We start from the raw sequence: 17,805 nt of genomic DNA on the forward strand, positions 1-17,805 counted from the left end.
TATATTTTTCTCAATTTGAGGGCTATGAATTGGGTGTTGTACTTGAAAAGGAAAACTGGATAGAAATCGGGTATTTTGTTGCCTCGCATGAAAATAGGGGGAAAATTGGGGGTTTTGTTCTCCGGCAGCCCAAAGCTCAAGTGTTTTTTGGCAAGTTCTACAAACAAATAACACAAGCAACGGTCTCCTTCTGGACACAAACATTCAATAAAATATCCAAACGTTCAACAAGAGAAATCACTCGCAGGAACATGCAATGGCAAAGAGAGCTGCTCACAAATCATCTGACAAACTGATCTCTATTAATCCTCGTTGGCATGCATTATTAATATATTTAAAGAAAATCACATTAACAACAGCAACAAATAGAAACTGATTGGTATCCATCCTTTACATTTTTCTCTGCAATTTTTGACAAAGCAAACAGTGCAAAAAGCATTGCACAAGCGCATGTTCTGCAGGAGGTATGATGCTTTACTTTTTCTTACAAGCTCTTGCTGATGAACATTATTAGTGTATACATTGAGGATATTTCTTGGGCCATCTTAGACCTGTCGGGTCTTCCGTCCTTGTGTGTTGTCGTCCTGCTTTACTGGTTTCATATACAGTTGCCGGCTGATAATCCAGGCACCGATAATTCAGACATGCTTGATTATTCGGACAGCTCTGCTGCATTGTCACTGTGTGATAATTCGAACTTCAACTGCATGGCCAAGCGCTAATTTCAACACCGAGTCAAATATAAATATAATTTCATTTTGATGCATCGCTGGAATGGTCGTCGGCCATGTCATCGGCGCCTCCACAAAATCAAAAATAGCGAAGCCTAGTTGATCTAGTGGTTGCCGACCGTGTCCGAAGCACAGGACAAGCCGAGCCACCAAGTCGTATAGGCTGCATTCACAATTTGCACGACAGTTCCATTCCGCTCATATCATCCGTTGTTCATAGCCGGCTGACCCTGTTGATAACATGGGTGCGAGTGTCGCTTGACTACTGCAGAAGTGCGAAAAACGTGAAAAGGAATAGCCTAAAAGGCATTGCTAGAAAATTGCAGCCAGCGGCTGTCAAGGTCAAAAGCAACCATATGTGCACGTAGCAATGTGCTGACAAACTTGGACTGTATTATTGGGCGATCACTTTCGAAGATACTTTCACTTTCACTTGGGACCAGCATCGGACATGTCGACAGGCAGCAACATTTTTGCGCTGTGATAAGATCGCATGTGTGGCACTGTGCCAAGAATGCCGTTGCACATAGACGCCAATGTGTCTTGCTCAAATCATGAAGAAAGGGGGTTAACCGAGGGGCCCGATTTTTATTAGTCATATCATAAGAAGCCAACAAACACTGACACTAAAGACAACATAAGGGAAATTACTTGTGCTCAATAAATGAAATAAAGAAACGATAAATTAATGGAAATTCGAGTGGATGAAAAAAAACAACTTGTCACAGGTGGGAACTGAACCCACAACCTTCGCATGCGAAGGTTGTGGGTTGTTGGTTTTATATATATATATATATTCTACAGCAATGGCCTGCTGCATGAATGTGGAATCGCGAAATAAATAAAATAAGCACTGCAGAAAATACCACTTTGCATTGTCACACTTTCAAATACCGTACAGACACGTGTAAGGGCCGCAGGCCCAGCTTGGCAGCTCAAAATTTGGGGAAAAATGTTTCCAGTAAAGAAGCAATCGTGTTCGCTGCTCTTTATGCCGTGCGTGCACATTGGTGAATTTTCACACACTGCACACTTCCACTTGCCGCTACTAGATGGTGACATCCATGGTGTGCACAAGATCCGAGGTGTGCACAAGTCGCCTGCAGTGCCGGCAACTTTTGACCAAAAGGTTCGGTCCCTTGTAAGGGCTGCACCTCGTCAAAGTTGTGAAAGGAATGTGTGGCCCGTACACGAGTCTATATGGTACTATAGCACATGTTGAGCCACTGTTTATGTCACTTGAGCCAATGCCATTTCAGATTGCATGAAATGATAAAACTGCTTGCATAATGCACTATATCTTGCCCAATAATTACTTCCACTCTTCCAACATCTTCCTAACACCTTATAGAAACACTTGCCAACAAGCTAAAAGTAGTTTAAGCAGTCCATCAATACACAACCTTTACAGGAAATGCACAGTATAGTATATAGGAACTAATAGTATACGGAATGGTATCCCTCTTGAGATAAATGAAAATAAGAACTTTTTCATGTGCCTTAAAAAAATCAGATGAAATATAGAAATTTAAGAAATGTTCTATATTTCTATATAGAAATATAGAACATGGTTGCAGATGCGCTGTGAAGAAAATTTAAGCAAGGTACAGTATCATACGATTCCAGAATATAGACAATGTGGAGGTGCATAGTTGACCCGCTGGGGTTGCTTTTGCTGCATTTGACAATTCGACAGTGAAAACGGTTTTGCTGGAAGTGAGATGAATGACTTTGATATGTGACACTGAGTGGTGCTAGCTTGCTCAACAGCAAGATGCGAATTGGTGTAAACGGTGACATATTGGTGAAATGCGATACAGTAAGTTAATACAGTGGGCTTGTGTTGTATTCATGTAAATGCAGCTGTAGACTTTTGCCGACACAATGATTATAAATATTATATTGATTTCAAATGCTCTTTTTTTTTCCTCTCTAAATATGAGAATGGTATATAAATTGCCTATTTATATATTACTACTACATGGTATATAAGTTACCTATCTATATATTACTACTACAAAGTCTTTATAAGGGCCCTGAAGCCTTTATTTTTAAAGTCAAGAAATGCATTTGAAATTAAACTAGACTATTTCAGAAATACTTAGCAGCAAAAAGCACTTCACTGCATGCAGTGGAAGCGGTGTTATTAGCGATCAAAGGTCGCTTATGATCCCCTTCGCGGTGCTCCCGCTCCTTCTTTAATGCTTTGCACTGTGAAGGCTATAGCGAAGCGGGGCGTGCTTGGTGTGTCAACTCTAACCACATCTATTGCTACAAACAATAAAAAACACCTGCAGAGGGAAGTCCACTCTGTAATAAGTAATGAACAGGCTTGCCTCGGTGCGTGTGGTAGTCGGCCAAACAAGGTCACTCATGGGTTGCAGGATAGGATAGGAATAAACGTTATTTGTCCAACGGTTATTGCTGTTGATGCCTGGGTCTGGGCTGCCAGGGGTCCATCGCCCTAGGAAAATCTTCCGAGATTCTCGGCAATGGCCCTGGCCCGCTGGATGGCCCACTGCTGGTCTTCGGGTGCCTTGCTGGGGAGGGGGGCTTGCCATCTTTCAGCGAGGTGCCCAGCTTCAAAGGGTCCTGCTGTTGTCTTCCCCCTTCCTCTTGGTCCTTCTTCCTCATGGCGTTGGCATTCCCAAAGCACATGGGCCATATTGGCCCGTTCGTGCTAGCACCACGGGCAGCTGGCCGACGGGTGCAGCACGGGCCACGGGCGGTGCCCTCTGGGTGACCACGTCGCGGTGGGTAAACTGCCTCACGACGGGGTATGGGTTGCAGCAGGTATTCCTATCTGGCAGGTTTGAGATTGGGGCGCCCGAGAGAGGTAGTCTCCCCCGGTGATGCTGTTTTATACCTTTTTACCTTTGCGAGGGGAATGTCCTCCTCACCCATTGAATACCTTCCCATGAGTTGGGGGGGAAGGCTACACGCGTCGTGAGAGTAAAGCAGAACTGAGAGAGGGAGTAGTGTGCCTCTTCCATGTCTACGCTGGTTCTCGTTGCGTCCACAATGTGTGACGGCAGTGAGTACATGGGAGGGAATGGACGCGTGTGCTCCTCACAGGACACACTCTGTTGTGCACAGGTGTTGCATATCTAGACAGATCATCATAAAAATAATTTTACTGTTTTTTTATGTACTATGAGAGGGTGTGATGCAAGGTGTTGTTCGTTCTCTCGTTCCACGAGGTGATTCACTGCGAAGAAACCCATCAGAATCGGTGGCGGCGTCAGCAGCAGCAAGAGAAGCCAACCTTCAACTGATATCGCAGACGTTCCTCAATGCGTGTGTAACGAAACATCTTGGAGTTCCAAAACTAGTGCAAGTACCAGCAGCTATGAACCCTACTGGAGGTGAGGCCACCTCCTGCTATTTTTAAATTGAGCATCTTGTGTATTTAAATTAAAAAAGAAAAGGTAAAGAACAGTACATACGTATAGCTAAGTGACAACCAAGCAAACCAGTAGATATGCCACATTTTTCTTTTCTGCAATCAGTTTCTGCAAAATAATGGCTGAACTGTGCTGACTGAATGGAAAGTTCTCGCTTCAAATTTTAGTTTATCTTGACCGAATCTGTTAAAGAGACTCTAAAGAGAAACACTAAATCAGTTTAAACAAAGTATTCATTGAGGTCTCCACATTTGTTAATTTTGCAGCAATAGGCTGATTATTACAAGAGAAAATGAAGTTAAAAAATACATTTTATTGAATTTCACACCAAAAGCGCAGCACTGGTTTGTCGGTGTGATGCCATGGATTTAAAAATATTTATTTGCATTTTGGCCTTTGTGGTGGTGTAAAGGTTGTTGAAACTTGCAAAATTCAGACTTTGGCTCCTTTAGAATACAGTATAGCCCATCTTTACCAATAAGTAATGCCGTGCAAATATTCAAGTTTTCGAATAGCAGCTTCGAATATTGCGCTATTCGATACTCACTTCGAAGTGTAATGATTGGTTTTTATACAGCTTTGCTGCAACACAGCTGTATTATGCAATGAAGCATATTCTCGATGTGGTGAAGCATACCAAAAGTGAACAGGGCACTGTAACAGCACCTAGTATGTGTTCCTTATACATGTGTGCATGCACAGTCTCTGGTCACAGTGTCAACACCGAGACATCTAATAAGTGTAACTGAGACATCTAATCAGAATAAAAGCATTGGCACAGCGCTATCTTCTGTTTACGATTCCTCCAGACATTGCAATAGCCTACATTTTCAATTTATGCACTGTTTTACTCATTTGTTCTCATTAACTTCCTGCATGAAGGAATGCAGTTGCATCATGCCTTGCTATTCATTAATCCCTTTGTGTCATTTTAGTTAATAAGTCCTACTGCACTAAATTTTGGCCTCATTCTTCCACAGAGCAAGTCATTAATTCCAATACGCAGTAGTTACTATGCATAAGAGTTTGCAGCCACTTCTTTGCACAACAGCTATTTGATGATCAATTCCAAAATATTTGTTCCAAATCACTATTCGCTTTGAACTCAAAATTTGCTATCCGCACATGCCTGTTGATAAGGAATTAACCCATTGGCTACCAAATATCACACATGCTGCATGGCCCTACATACCAATTTTGTCCTGCACGTGCTTTGCACATGATTCAGTTGTCATCATCGTTATATAATACTCTACAGTAATTAATCAATGCAGCAAAAATGCAAATAACTGTTTTATTTACAATACAGAGCAGCACTTTTCAGTTCAGAAACCTAACTGCCAGTCATAGATTCATTTTTGTGTGGAAAAGCTTGAAATGCTTGGCATGGGGGAGCAGCACAGTACTTTTGACACTCTCACCTGTTGGTTTTTCCCCCACTTTTGGCACTGCCATGATGGCTATTGTTTGCCAGAATTTAGCGGAATAGAATGTGGAAAATGCACCACTGTGCTGCATCAATGAACATGGGTGTTGGAAAATGTGTTTTGCACAAACGATCATTCTGCAAATATAATTGAAACATAAAAATATAGAACCACCTTGAAGTTGGCACCTAGTGCTTTCTGTTGACAACAATTCTAAGCTTGTTCAGCGTATACTGGCTGTCATGCCATTTGCGAATTTTTAAAGCTGCAATACCACTCTTGGCATATGAGTGGCTTTGGAAGCCAATGGGTTAACTAGGCCTGAGTAGACAGCTTCAAAATTCATGACGTCACGGTGAACTGATGGGGGAACTGCAAGGCAGTGTCACCACAGATTCCTCATTTTTGTGTATTTTGTCACTTTTTTGGTATGGTAAATGTTAATTTACTTATATGGCTCTAATTCTTCTCTTTAGTGTGTCTTTCTGTAGCGTAAGTCGAGGGGCGCATTGATAACCACTCAGTTGAGCCAAACGTACAACACAAAAACATGCAGCCCCACGGCCTCAGCTGCTTCTTATTTTGCACTACTGTTGCCATCAGGTATATTGAAACTGAAATAGAAACCCTGTGCATCGATTAGCATTCAATATACAAGGTTTCCAACAGCATTCTCAGTTCTACCAAACAAAGCTGTGGCAATGTTGCATGTGATACAAAACAAAATATATTAATGCTTTTTGTGACAGCATATATACTATCAATAGTCAGTTGTTTGCTTACTTTTTGTAACTTGTTGGAGTGAACTTACATTGTGTTCTTAAGTGATGTTGTGTGTTGGTATCTTTGCCGCTGTCATATTAATGAGGTGTCAAGCATCATTATATGAACTTTGTTATGGTAAAGTCGTATCTGACACAAAATACTTTCGTTATATTCCATGTTCACTATAAGCATTTACAGTTAAACCTATTTATAACATACCGGTTTTAACAATATATCAGATATAACAATGAGCAGCCATGGCACCGTTAACTGTTGTGTCTGTTCTGTGGTGAAATAAACTGCTTATTACTACAATGTTCCCATGCTGCATTACTGGTTATAAATTCAAACTTCAATATAACGAACCTTGACTTAACAAAATTCGTGATGTAACAAATTATATTCATTTCCAAATCTTAGTTGCATTGAAAACCATGTATTTTTTTCGCGATTTAACGAAGTAATTTGTGACACGGTTTTGATTTAACGAAGTTTTCGACCATTCTAAGCGCGTACGTGGTGCCTGTATGGCTAGTAAATCTAGCAAAATGCTGTGCAAACGTCGGACGAGGCAAAAGTTATTTCAGGCATCCTTCCACATAAAAAGTTCATGCGCATATAGTGTTTGCAGTCGCGTAATCTGAAGTTTCCGAGTCAGGGTGCAAAGTGCTCGCTTGCATTGCGACAGTGAGTTCGTGGTCATCGAGTGAGAGCTGTTAATGTTTTCCAGAGCGCTCGTGACACCGATAAAACTGCGAAGCTTACTTTATGTAGTTGTCTTTTTGCTGTGACTTCCTCATTTATTTATTTTTCTTTTTTTACTTGGGATGAAAATTCGTATCTTCTCGCACTTTTGTTTTTAATTTGTGGCCACTGACTCTGGGCAATAAAGGTGGTCAGCCATGACGCCGTGCTTATAGGCGCCAAGATATTGGTGCCATGCGACGCAACATACGCAGATCTTGGACGCCGTTAGCCCCGTCAATGCATTGCTCTCGGCACGATCAGCACTGCATGCGTTGTTGCTTATACTGCGCTATTATGGCCCAACTTTATTTATTTATAAGTGCTTACTAACAAGATGCTATCTACCAGGAATGCTTTGGGAATTTGTGAAGTTGTTTATAACTTCGTGATTTAACTAAGTTCACGATTTGACAAAGTTTCGCTGCAAGTATAACTTTGTTCAATCGAGGTTCGACTGTATAACAATTAAATCGTCAGCATCATGCGTCTCCTTCCCACCTCCCTTCCACCCCTCCAAAGCACGAGTCGACTGTGCTCACAGCCACCCTTGCTTGGTGCAGTCTAACTGTTTTTTGGAATGGGGACAGTGGTTTGTGTTTTTTTTTACAAAATCTTGTGTTCCTATTTCTTTCTGACGCAGACACCCAGTAGCCAAATTTGTTATAACCAATAACATGGCATGGGAACATTATTCTTAACTGATTATTGTATCATAGAACACAGACTAAAGTTCACGGTGACACTGCTACTCATTGTTACATCTGTGTGTTTTTAAATCTGGTAATGTTATAAGCAGGTCTGACAGTACTTCTTTCATTCTAATTAAAATGTTTTGATGTCTGTCTGCTCTTTGTTTTGTTTTTCATGCAACCTGGTTATAACAATTATTGGTTATAACAGTGGAATTTTCCAGACACTCTAATGTTGTTATAAGCTGGTTCGTATGTATTTGATGAGAAATTTTAAAAGATTTATTTCATTATACCCATGCTTTATATATCGAGGGTTGACTACCATGTTTATTCGAATATAAAGCAAGGTATTTTTTTTTCCAAAATCCTTAGCCTGGAAGCAACCTGCCCCCTTTGCCTTACACCCCCCTGGCATGGGCAAATTTAGTGTCATTTTGACCAAGTGCACTTCATCACTAGTGTCATTCACAGGCTGTCTCGCGGGAACATTTAGTGACGCTTGTTGTGGAATGCGCTCACGAGTGAGTGTGTCTGGCAATAAGATAATGTGACCTTGTGGGCTGCATTACCCCTAAGATGTGACCCTTGAAGTGTTAAAATCTCCGACTCATGCTACAAGGGTGCATTAGTAGAATGCTCGAAATTAATTTTGACCCCTTGTAGTTCTGTAATGCACACTGAAATCTAATAGGGCTATAGAACAAGTTGGTTCATTTAAAGGCCAGTTGCAATGCAATTTCATTTGGTGCTAAATAGCTTATTAATAAATAGTATATACAGGGTGTCTACCAACCGGGAGAACCAGGATTTCTCAGGGATTTTGAGTAGTCTGGAAAAACTCAAGGAATCTGTGCCTCATCAGGGAAAATTAGCAGTAATTTGTTGAAAGGGTCGAAAGCCGTGATAATGCTGGCTCAACTAACAGACAGGAATCGTAATGAATCGTCTTTGACGCCCTGGTCGTCGGCTGGAGGAGTTTCCCGTGTACAGTCAACGACCGACATTCCGGATGCCCGATAATTTGGATGGCTTCGCGGCACCACCACGTACCCCATAGAGTCCATGTATCAGAACGCCTGAAATTTTGGATGCAAGAACCCATCGCCTTCCAATTTTCCAGGCTTTTTGCCGTGACCGCAGGTCCGAAACGGCATTAATCAAAGCCACCACCTCTGCTGTTTTGATTACCTCGCTGCCTCGAACCGGCACTCTCATACGCAGATCCGCTGGCAGCTGTGGCCATCACCGCGGCAATGCGAGACTTAGCTGGTTCGACGTTCGCTATTAAAACTTCTTGCTGTTGGGTGCCGTGTTTTTCATTGAAAGAATTCGCTGCTGTCGGCAATGGTACCAACTGCACCTTTGTGGTCCTCGCGATTGGCTTAGAAGCTTGGAAAGCACTGTGCATTGAATAATGCCGGTTCCCGAGATTCAGCTTTGCCTCTGTACAGAAATTTTACTTGGTGAAGCATACACAAAAGTATTGCAGTGAACCTTAACAAGCGTGGAAAGGGGCTATGGGCACGGGACACAGTATGTATTCCTTAATTATACACGCATGTACCCGGTATCTCCTGTCGCAGTACGAGCACTGGTATACCTAATACGTCTACCGACAGGCCTTCAGAGCGTTTTTAAACGTGCCTGGGGCGGTTTGAGCCCTTAAGGGCAGTAAGTGACATGCATTTATTTTTTCCAACTGGCCGATTTTTCTGACATTTTTGCGGCCCCTAGGGAGTTAGAAAAATCGGACGTGGACTGTGCAACTGACCAAGAAGACGCTTCAGATGGTCCGTGGGGCGAACGAGTGGTGGAAGGTGTACAAGAACAAATAGGACCTAGGCATTGAGGAATGAAAGGGAAAGGAAGCATGCTGCCGCTGTTTTGAAGGAGCTTGAGCTCAAAAGACAAAGTGTTGGCTGATGCCAAGATGCAGGTGTCCCTCATCCAAGCCGAAAGAAACTCTTTAAAGCAGTGAAACACAACACTGAGGCGTCATGCGCGGGCTGAGAGTATGTCAGGACAGTTGAGGTTGACTTACGAGCTGTTGAGAGAGAATCTCAATTGTGACAGAGTTCGGGCCTCATACCACTGAGCTATCTATCAGTTGATAGAAATAGCTCATATTCAAAAATATTTGCTTCTGTATGCATCTCCTTTTTATTCGTATTTGAGGATGCCCAACTCGATTTGCAATCTTTTTTGAAGACATTTTATTTGCTGTGCATTTTACTAACCCCTCCTTTCTATTCTCTTTTTGAATAACATAAACACTACTCCTTAGTATTCAAACTGAATTAAGTCGTGTTTTCTAAATTTCTTTTTTTCATATGCTTACTAGAGAGTCACAGCACCAGCGACATGGTTTCAGCCCATCTTGAAATAACACATTGTTCTGCTTCACTTAGGGAATTTTGCAAAGGCACTCAGGGAAAACCTGGAAAACTCAGGGAATTCGGAAATGTCAACTTGGTAGACACCCTGATATACTATTGAAGCAATCTTAACACAGCAGCAGGGCTGATAATTTTGTAATTTTTTTATTAGTAGCCTTTAAATAGTACCTAAGCAGATGATGTGTGAAACTAGTAATTAGAGGGTATGACACAAATCACAGCATATCGCCTCTGAGATTTTTCAGTGCGTGACAGGCAGCCGCGGACACTGCCTAACCTCGGAGGTCGTGCCAAGGAGCCACACTGGTTCTCTAGTCACAGAGAACCAGCGTCATCTCTAGTCACATGTGGATCGTGTGTCACTTCTGGCCAGTCGTAATGGATGTTTTTTTTTTTTTCAGTTTTGTCAGAAACATCTATTTCTGCGCCTGTCCATTGTCTTTTATTCTGTTGTCTGTGTCCTATGTTTTGTGCCTAAAACCGTCTTTAAAAGCCACGTACCAACTAGCCCAGCAGCAGACGTTGCTAATCTTTTTCTGCTATCTTTTCATGCACCACCTGAAACTAGGCTTTTTACATTGCCCAAAATTGTCTTGCGGCTGGCCTTTAACGTGCACCATAACACACAGAAATACCATTAACTAACTGGGATAGTTTAGATCCTTTGTGTCTGCCTGCAGTATGCTAAGTATTATACACTTTGCTTAATGTTTTTTTAAAAATGAAGCACAATTTGCATATATGTGTCACAAAATCCCGGGAGATGCCCCACCCGTGAAAAATAACCCATCCCTGCTTTTGGCAAGATTTTCTAGTTCTATAAAATAATGTGCTAGTTCTTGTAGGTACACTGAAAGTTAGCCCACCTTATATTTTCTCTCAATTTTCTCTCGATTTTAGGTGAGATTTTACTCTTGGGATATTACTATAGCTATGCGTGAGAGGTTCTGATAAAAACTATTTCTGATTTGTGCAAACAGCAACATTGACAATGACTGGTTTACCAGCAACAACCTCAGCAAGAACAGCTGTGGCAGCATCGACGATGCCAAGTAGCCTACTCATGATGGCACCCAAATTCATCGGCACAGGCACCATGACAGCTTTCACAACACCAAGGGTAGTGCAAGTACCAGTAACGGTGCCTTTGAATACTGTTGCAGGTGAGTCTAGCATTGCAATCACCAAAGGATTTTTGATGGGTCTAAATAAAATGAAAAATTAGAAGGATATTTATTGAAAACATCTCATAGGCAAATAATGGAGAGGTCTGCACAAGCAGAAATAATTTGACGTGGTGTTCTTACTTCACTTGTTCTTTATGCTAAGACTTATTTGAACTTCAGAGAATGCATTAATCTAGTGGTTCTCAAATTTGGTGCTTTGTCGAGCACCCAGTTTTCCACTTTTCTTCTAAGAACAGAAGGGTTTTTCCGTCTTTTTGGCAGGTGGTTTCTTTGGGTTACCGTTGCCTCATTAAGGTCAATCTGCTTGACGGACAAAAGCTAGGACTGCACATCTCAGGACGCAGCACCACTCCGTGCGCTCATTGGCAGCGCACGGGTCGACCACGGTCGGCACTGACAGTTAAAGGGACTGACAACTGACCGGAATGTGTTGAGACATTGATGGAAATGAAATTATCATGATTTATAGCGATGGAATCCAGCACGCTGTTCGCGACTTAAGTGGGAATAAATAATATTAAATTGGCAAAGAAAGTCTCAAAAACCAGTAAGTAGTGAGACCTAGCGGTGAAATCATGGTACTTCGGGTGTATTCTATGAGATAACTGTATGTAAGTATACTGTTATTAAGTACAGCCTAATTATTGCTTAAAATTGCAGTTGGTACATTATTAGACACTCGCACATTATTCTATGCTTCGGAAACCAAAACGCACGCATGGCTACGGCAACACGCTGAGTGCCGTATCACGTGCAAAGGAGTCGTTTCATTTTCGATCCGATTGGTTTCATTTTGAATGGTTATATACCAAAGCAGTTGGACAGGAAACCACGAAAGCACATAGCTATTATCACAGAATAAATTTCTAAAATAAAATTTAAAAAAAAATATTCTGCGATAATAGCTGCTGAAAACATGACTCACAGGAACATCGACTTGATAAACAAAATCATACTTTGTTACAGCTACAAACACCTGTCTGCCTGCCACTAATGCCGGCGTATAATCTCTATCGTGCTCACCTATCACCATTTTCAAATGCTTCCAGTGAAAAACTACATCCTCACTGCAGATAAAAAAATTCTTATAAAAAAATCTTCCACAGCATTTTCTGCGTTAGCACTTCATGATTAGACATGATTAGACATTGCACTAAACAAACGGGTACCATGGAAATTGGTTGTCAGTCCCTTTAAGAGTGGGCACTTTTTCACTTTTGGGTTTGACATCGCTTACTGCGTGTCGTAGGTTCTGAAATTGGGAGGTGAACCACAATCGTGATCTGATCACAATCACAAGTGTATGCCTTGCTTTTTATGTCAGGAGCCACACCTATGCAAGTTAGCACACCAACAGTTCTAGCACCAACAGCAGTGGGAACAGGAACCAACCTTCATCTTGCAACACCAAGAGTGATACAAGTGCAAGTGCCAGTGGCCGTCAACACAGCAGCAGGTGAGGCTTGCTCTGCAATTGACATGAAATGTTCTGTTGACTTGCATAAAATTATAATAAGCAAAGTTATTTTTGGGGGGGGGGGGGGGGGGGTCACAGTGAGTTTTGCCACATACACCATAGGGCCAATGGGTAACAGTAACAAAAAAATTTAGATGCAGTGTGATGTTTGATTTTTTCAGCAGCATGATCCGGCACATTGCTACCTGCACTTTTTGTACTTTTACTGAGCTATCAGTGTCTGTTTTTGTGTGCTGTCTATGTTTAGTTCCAGTTCAAAACATGTTCGCAGTACTGAATTCCAATTATGTCACTAGTGTTTTAACTTGGACCGTGGCAGCCCTGTTATCAGATGTACTTTTCTAAGCAAAAGTGTATGAACCAAGGATTCCACAATAAAGCTGATTTTTTTCTCCGCCTATGAAAATAACTTACAACTAAGGACTGCAGTCCAAACTTGGCATTGCAGCCTTTCCAGTGCACACATCAATTTCAGTTTGTGTGTCTTAATTACAAATAAATTCTGATTTTTTGGCAAGCCTGTGGTCTGTATACGTTTGCTCCCTGGTTTGCATGCCAGTGCACATGCCATATATTCAAAATTGTCTCTATAGCCACTTGTGACCATTATGAAATAATGGAAGCTTGGGCTTTGTTGTGCAATTTAAGTTAGGAGCTTTTGCCATTTTGTGCATCAAGTGCACTGATGTAGTTGGCCAATGCATGGTAATTGCCGGCTGGTCACCCACGGACCTGAATGTCGCTTCCGTAGCTGGAAGTCTAGCTTAGATGTATTAAAGTGACAGCGTTAAGGGCCCCGTGCCGCAAAATATCCTACATTGGCATCGGACATCGCTTGGCGAAAAATCATTCCGAACCACAACCACACAGGCGCGCTCCGTGTGTCGCAGATGCGTTACTGAATTACAGTCCAACCTCAATATATCAAACTGCTTGATGATCGCAAAATAGTTCGATATGGCCAAAATTCGATATATAAAATCACGTAAAAAATGCATAAGAAACTTGTATAAATCAATGAATCAGTCATGGTACAGTAAATATTTGCTTAAAGCTTCACACAAAGTATTTATTTCTTTGGCTGAAAGTACTGCAGCAGTGTAGCCTGCTTCTTATTGGCAGCCATGTGCTTAACCATGGCGTCCTCAACATTTATTTATTTGTACGTACTGCAGCCTCAATGAGGCTATTGCAGGAGAGGGATGAGCAACAAACACACAACATTTATAAACAAGCTTGCGTGAATTGTTTCTGTGGTAGTGAACGGGTGTTGCCCATTAATGAATTCCAGACTTCAATTGTTGGTGGAAAAAACTATTTATACTTAAAGGAATCAATGCTGGCAAAAAAGGTTGAGATATGTAGAGCAGGGTGACTCCTCGTACATGAGGGTTTGGAAAAAGTCAAGTAGCTATCTAGAGAGGAGAGGCGAGGAGAATTGATTAACGTGTGAAGAAATTTTAGGCATTCAAGTTTGCGACGCTCTGCAAAGGAGTGAGACCAAGTAGGAGAAGAGAGTTAGACGTCAAAAATTCCTTGTCGTACCTCCTACAAACAAAACGCACTGCCTTTTTTTTGCACTGATTCTAGTTTTTTGACGTCACAGTGTTTGTGTAGGTTCCATACAATGCAGCCATATTCGAGGATGGAGCAAATGAAGGTCTTATATGTAAAAAGTTTAGTTTCTTGAGGAGCAAGACACAGTGTACGATGTAAGTAGCCTAGTCTTTTAAGGGCCTTGTTACAGGTGACATCAATGTATTCGACCATGACAAATTGGGTGTTAGTAGGATACCTAAATATTTGAATTCGAAGACCCTATTTAAAGTAATATTGTTAAAGGCATAGGCAAAGAAGGAAGGGTATGAGCGTCATCTAAAGGACATGGGTACAGTTTTGGAAAAGTTGAAATTCATTTGCCCTGCTTTGGACCAGTTACAGAAGTCAACAAAATAATTGTTAAGGACAACATGATCAGTAGGAGATTTAATTGCATGATATAAAACGAAATCGTCTGCAAAAAAGCGTATTTTAATTGAGGTGTGTAGGGGGAGATCATTAATATAAAGCAGGAATAAAAGAGGACCCAGTACTGAACCTTTGGGAACCCCTGATGAAACAGGTATCAAGGGTGAGTTAGTAGAGTTGAAACATACATATTGCAAATGCTGGGAAATAAAGTCGGATATCCAGCCAACCAAAGATGCATTTTTTGTATAGCAAACAGCTTGTGCATAAGTTTAGCATGTGAGAGTGTCGAAAGCCTTTGCAAAGTCAATAAAAACAGCAACAATCTCCTATGTCTAAAGAGCTGCTGATGTCATGAACGAATTCTGTCAGTTGTGTTATAGTGCTAAGGCCACATCTAAAACCATGCTGGAATGCGCATAAAATTTTTTTAGTTTAAAGAAATTCCATAATATGGTGGAAAGATAACGTGTTCGAGTAATTTACATGAGTGTGATTTTAAGGAGATTGGCCTATAATTAGATAACAATTGAAGGTTACCCGACTTAAATAAGGGCAAAATTGAAGCAAGTTTCCACGAGGGAGGAACGGTGGCGGTTGAGAGAGATTTTCTAAAGATAATTGTTAGATATCTGCTGTACTGAAAAGTATTGAATGAGAAAAACAGTCTGGATGCTGTCGAGACCACAGGACTGTGTCTAAGATTAAGTTAAGTACACCCTCAGCAGACAGTGATATATAATCAATTGGAGGGTATGGTTCAGAATCAAAAACAGGGGTTACAGAGTTATCAGCCATAAAGACAGAGTGGAAGTAGGTGTTAAAAGAAGAAGCTATTGTCTGCAAATCAGAAACTGCAACATTGTTAATTGATAACGTGTCCAAGGATGACCCAGGTGGTAGGATAGCTTTCCAAAATTTTAGGGGATTAGCCAGCATTAATTTCGGCAAGGTTACCTTGTAATAAAATTCTTTTGCAGCAACCATTTTAGAACAGAGTTCTTTTTTAGCGTTATGGAATTGCATGAGTTTTGTTGAGTCACTAGAGCGTTTCGATCGATGTGATAAATGCAAAAGGTCCCTGTCATCCAAGGAATTTCAGTGTTTGTTTTCTTTGTTTTTAAAGGAATAAGAAGGTTGATACACTTACTGACAAGATTTTTGAAGAAACTTGTCAAGGTATTAGTATCACTAGTGGTACTTATTAGTTCAAACTCATGAAAATAATCGCATGGGCATCTGTTATTGCCGAATCATCAGCGCAGTTAAAGTCAGGAAATCTGCGGTAGATATAGCGGGATTTAGAGATGATACAAGGAACTGAAATTAACGCAGCATTGTGGTCAGATACTGCATCAGTAACATTGCATTCGTAACCAGCATTAAAAAGAGATGTAGTAAGAAAGACAAGCTCAAGGATGGAAGTCTGCCGAGTGAATTCCCGAACAATCTGGTTCAGGCCACAGGAGAATGAAATGTGGATGAACTCCTGCCAAATAGCTACTTTATGTCCGCTTAATTTCATAGTAGACCAATCAACACTAGGAGCATTAAAATCGCCCATGCAGATAACATTGGATGAAGACGTATTATGACAATGCAAAAATTCACATAGATTGTGTAAATGCTCAATATTAGAACCAGGGGGACGGTAAACGAACCCTATAATCAAAGACATATCTTGAAGTTGAACTTTACACCACAAAGACTCAGTATCAGTTGGGCCAAGGAGTACAGAAAAGTGAAGGTGAGATTGAATAAACAGAGCAACACCGCCTCCTCTCCCGAGTTTTCTGCCACGCCGAACCTCCTTGAAACCAGGGGGGGTTACCTCAGAATTATGCACACCATCATGTAACCAGGTCTCAGTAATGCCGATAATATGTGGCGAGTAAGACGAGACCAAGGAAAGAAATTTAGAGAAATTGCTGACAAGGCTTTTTGCATTAACATTTAACCCTTTGAGGGCCAATTTTTTGCGCCAAATGTGACCGCCCAGGGTCGATTTTTTTTTATTGCAGATTCTAATTCTTCTTAGGGACTTATTTAAAAAAAATGTACCATAATTTTTCTAGGGTGACCGTAAAGTGAGAAAAAAATATTTTGTGTTGGTATATATGTACGCTTCATTCATGAATAACAACAATAAAAAAGGAAACAACCTTATAAGAATTAAAAATTTGATGCATTGCTATACACATAGTTCAAGGCTTTGAAAATGCGCACACGAGAATATTTCGCAAGACTCAACTGTTCCTGCTCTTGCACCAATATTTACGTCCATAGTATAATTGAACTGCGTAGGTGCACGCACTCAAGAAAACTGTGTAGTTGTGTGCCCGTCAAAAAAGCAAAATGTGTGACAAACTTTTGCTTATCTTCATCTTATCGCCAACCAGAGGCAATTAGTTTTCGCAAGTGTCAAAAAAAAAAAAAAAAAAAGCAACGGAAACGCATGCACGGCAGCATCCTTCCTATGCGCACCCTTGTGAGCACTAAACGAGCGAGAAACAACCGGTAGCCCTTTGAGCCATTAGTAACGAGATAGCCATCAGTTTTGCAAGCGAAGGAAGCTGAAACCGCCCGCGGAACAAAACCCAAACCGCCACCCGCTCGCGCGCGCGCCAATGCGCTAGCGGTAGTATATAGACACGCGGGAGCAAACTAGCTCTAAAACAAACCATGCAATGAAAATAAAGAGAGGGAGGCACGTGAAAGAAATTCCCTGTATTCCCATATAGTGGCAGCACATGACAGAAAAGAAATACTTAGGCAATTGGTGCGCTTTTTAAATGTACAGGCGGCGCCATAAATATACGGCATCGACCATTTTTGGACTTGTTCACGGCACCGTATATTTAAGTCATTGACCCTCAAAGGGTTAAAATGGAAAGTTTATTGCCAGTACCGTGAAGTCAAGGGGATTTGGTCCTAGCAAGTGTTTCGGCAGGTTTGGTTGAGCCAGCAGGTGATCTGAGGAGAGTATTGGATGTGCTATCCCAATTGTATCG

The 17,805-nt window shown here is 41.3% G+C and overlaps 1 protein-coding gene across 2 annotated transcripts in view; it reads left to right on the plus strand.

Moving 5' to 3' along the window:
• Nucleotides 1-17,805, plus strand: part of LOC126536335 (uncharacterized) — a 155,483-nt gene that overhangs the window by 84,870 nt on the left and 52,808 nt on the right. For both annotated transcript variants that reach the window (XM_050183264.2, XM_055073946.1), the window contains exons 22-24: nucleotides 3,932-4,096; nucleotides 11,143-11,325; nucleotides 12,674-12,805. In XM_050183264.2, coding sequence (XP_050039221.1) covers nucleotides 3,932-4,096; nucleotides 11,143-11,325; nucleotides 12,674-12,805 — 480 coding nt within the window. The remainder of the gene's footprint in view (nucleotides 1-3,931; nucleotides 4,097-11,142; nucleotides 11,326-12,673; nucleotides 12,806-17,805) is intronic.

Source organism: Dermacentor andersoni, chromosome 4 (genome assembly GCF_023375885.2).
Source record: "Dermacentor andersoni chromosome 4, qqDerAnde1_hic_scaffold, whole genome shotgun sequence".
NCBI lineage: Eukaryota > Metazoa > Arthropoda > Arachnida > Ixodida > Ixodidae > Dermacentor > Dermacentor andersoni.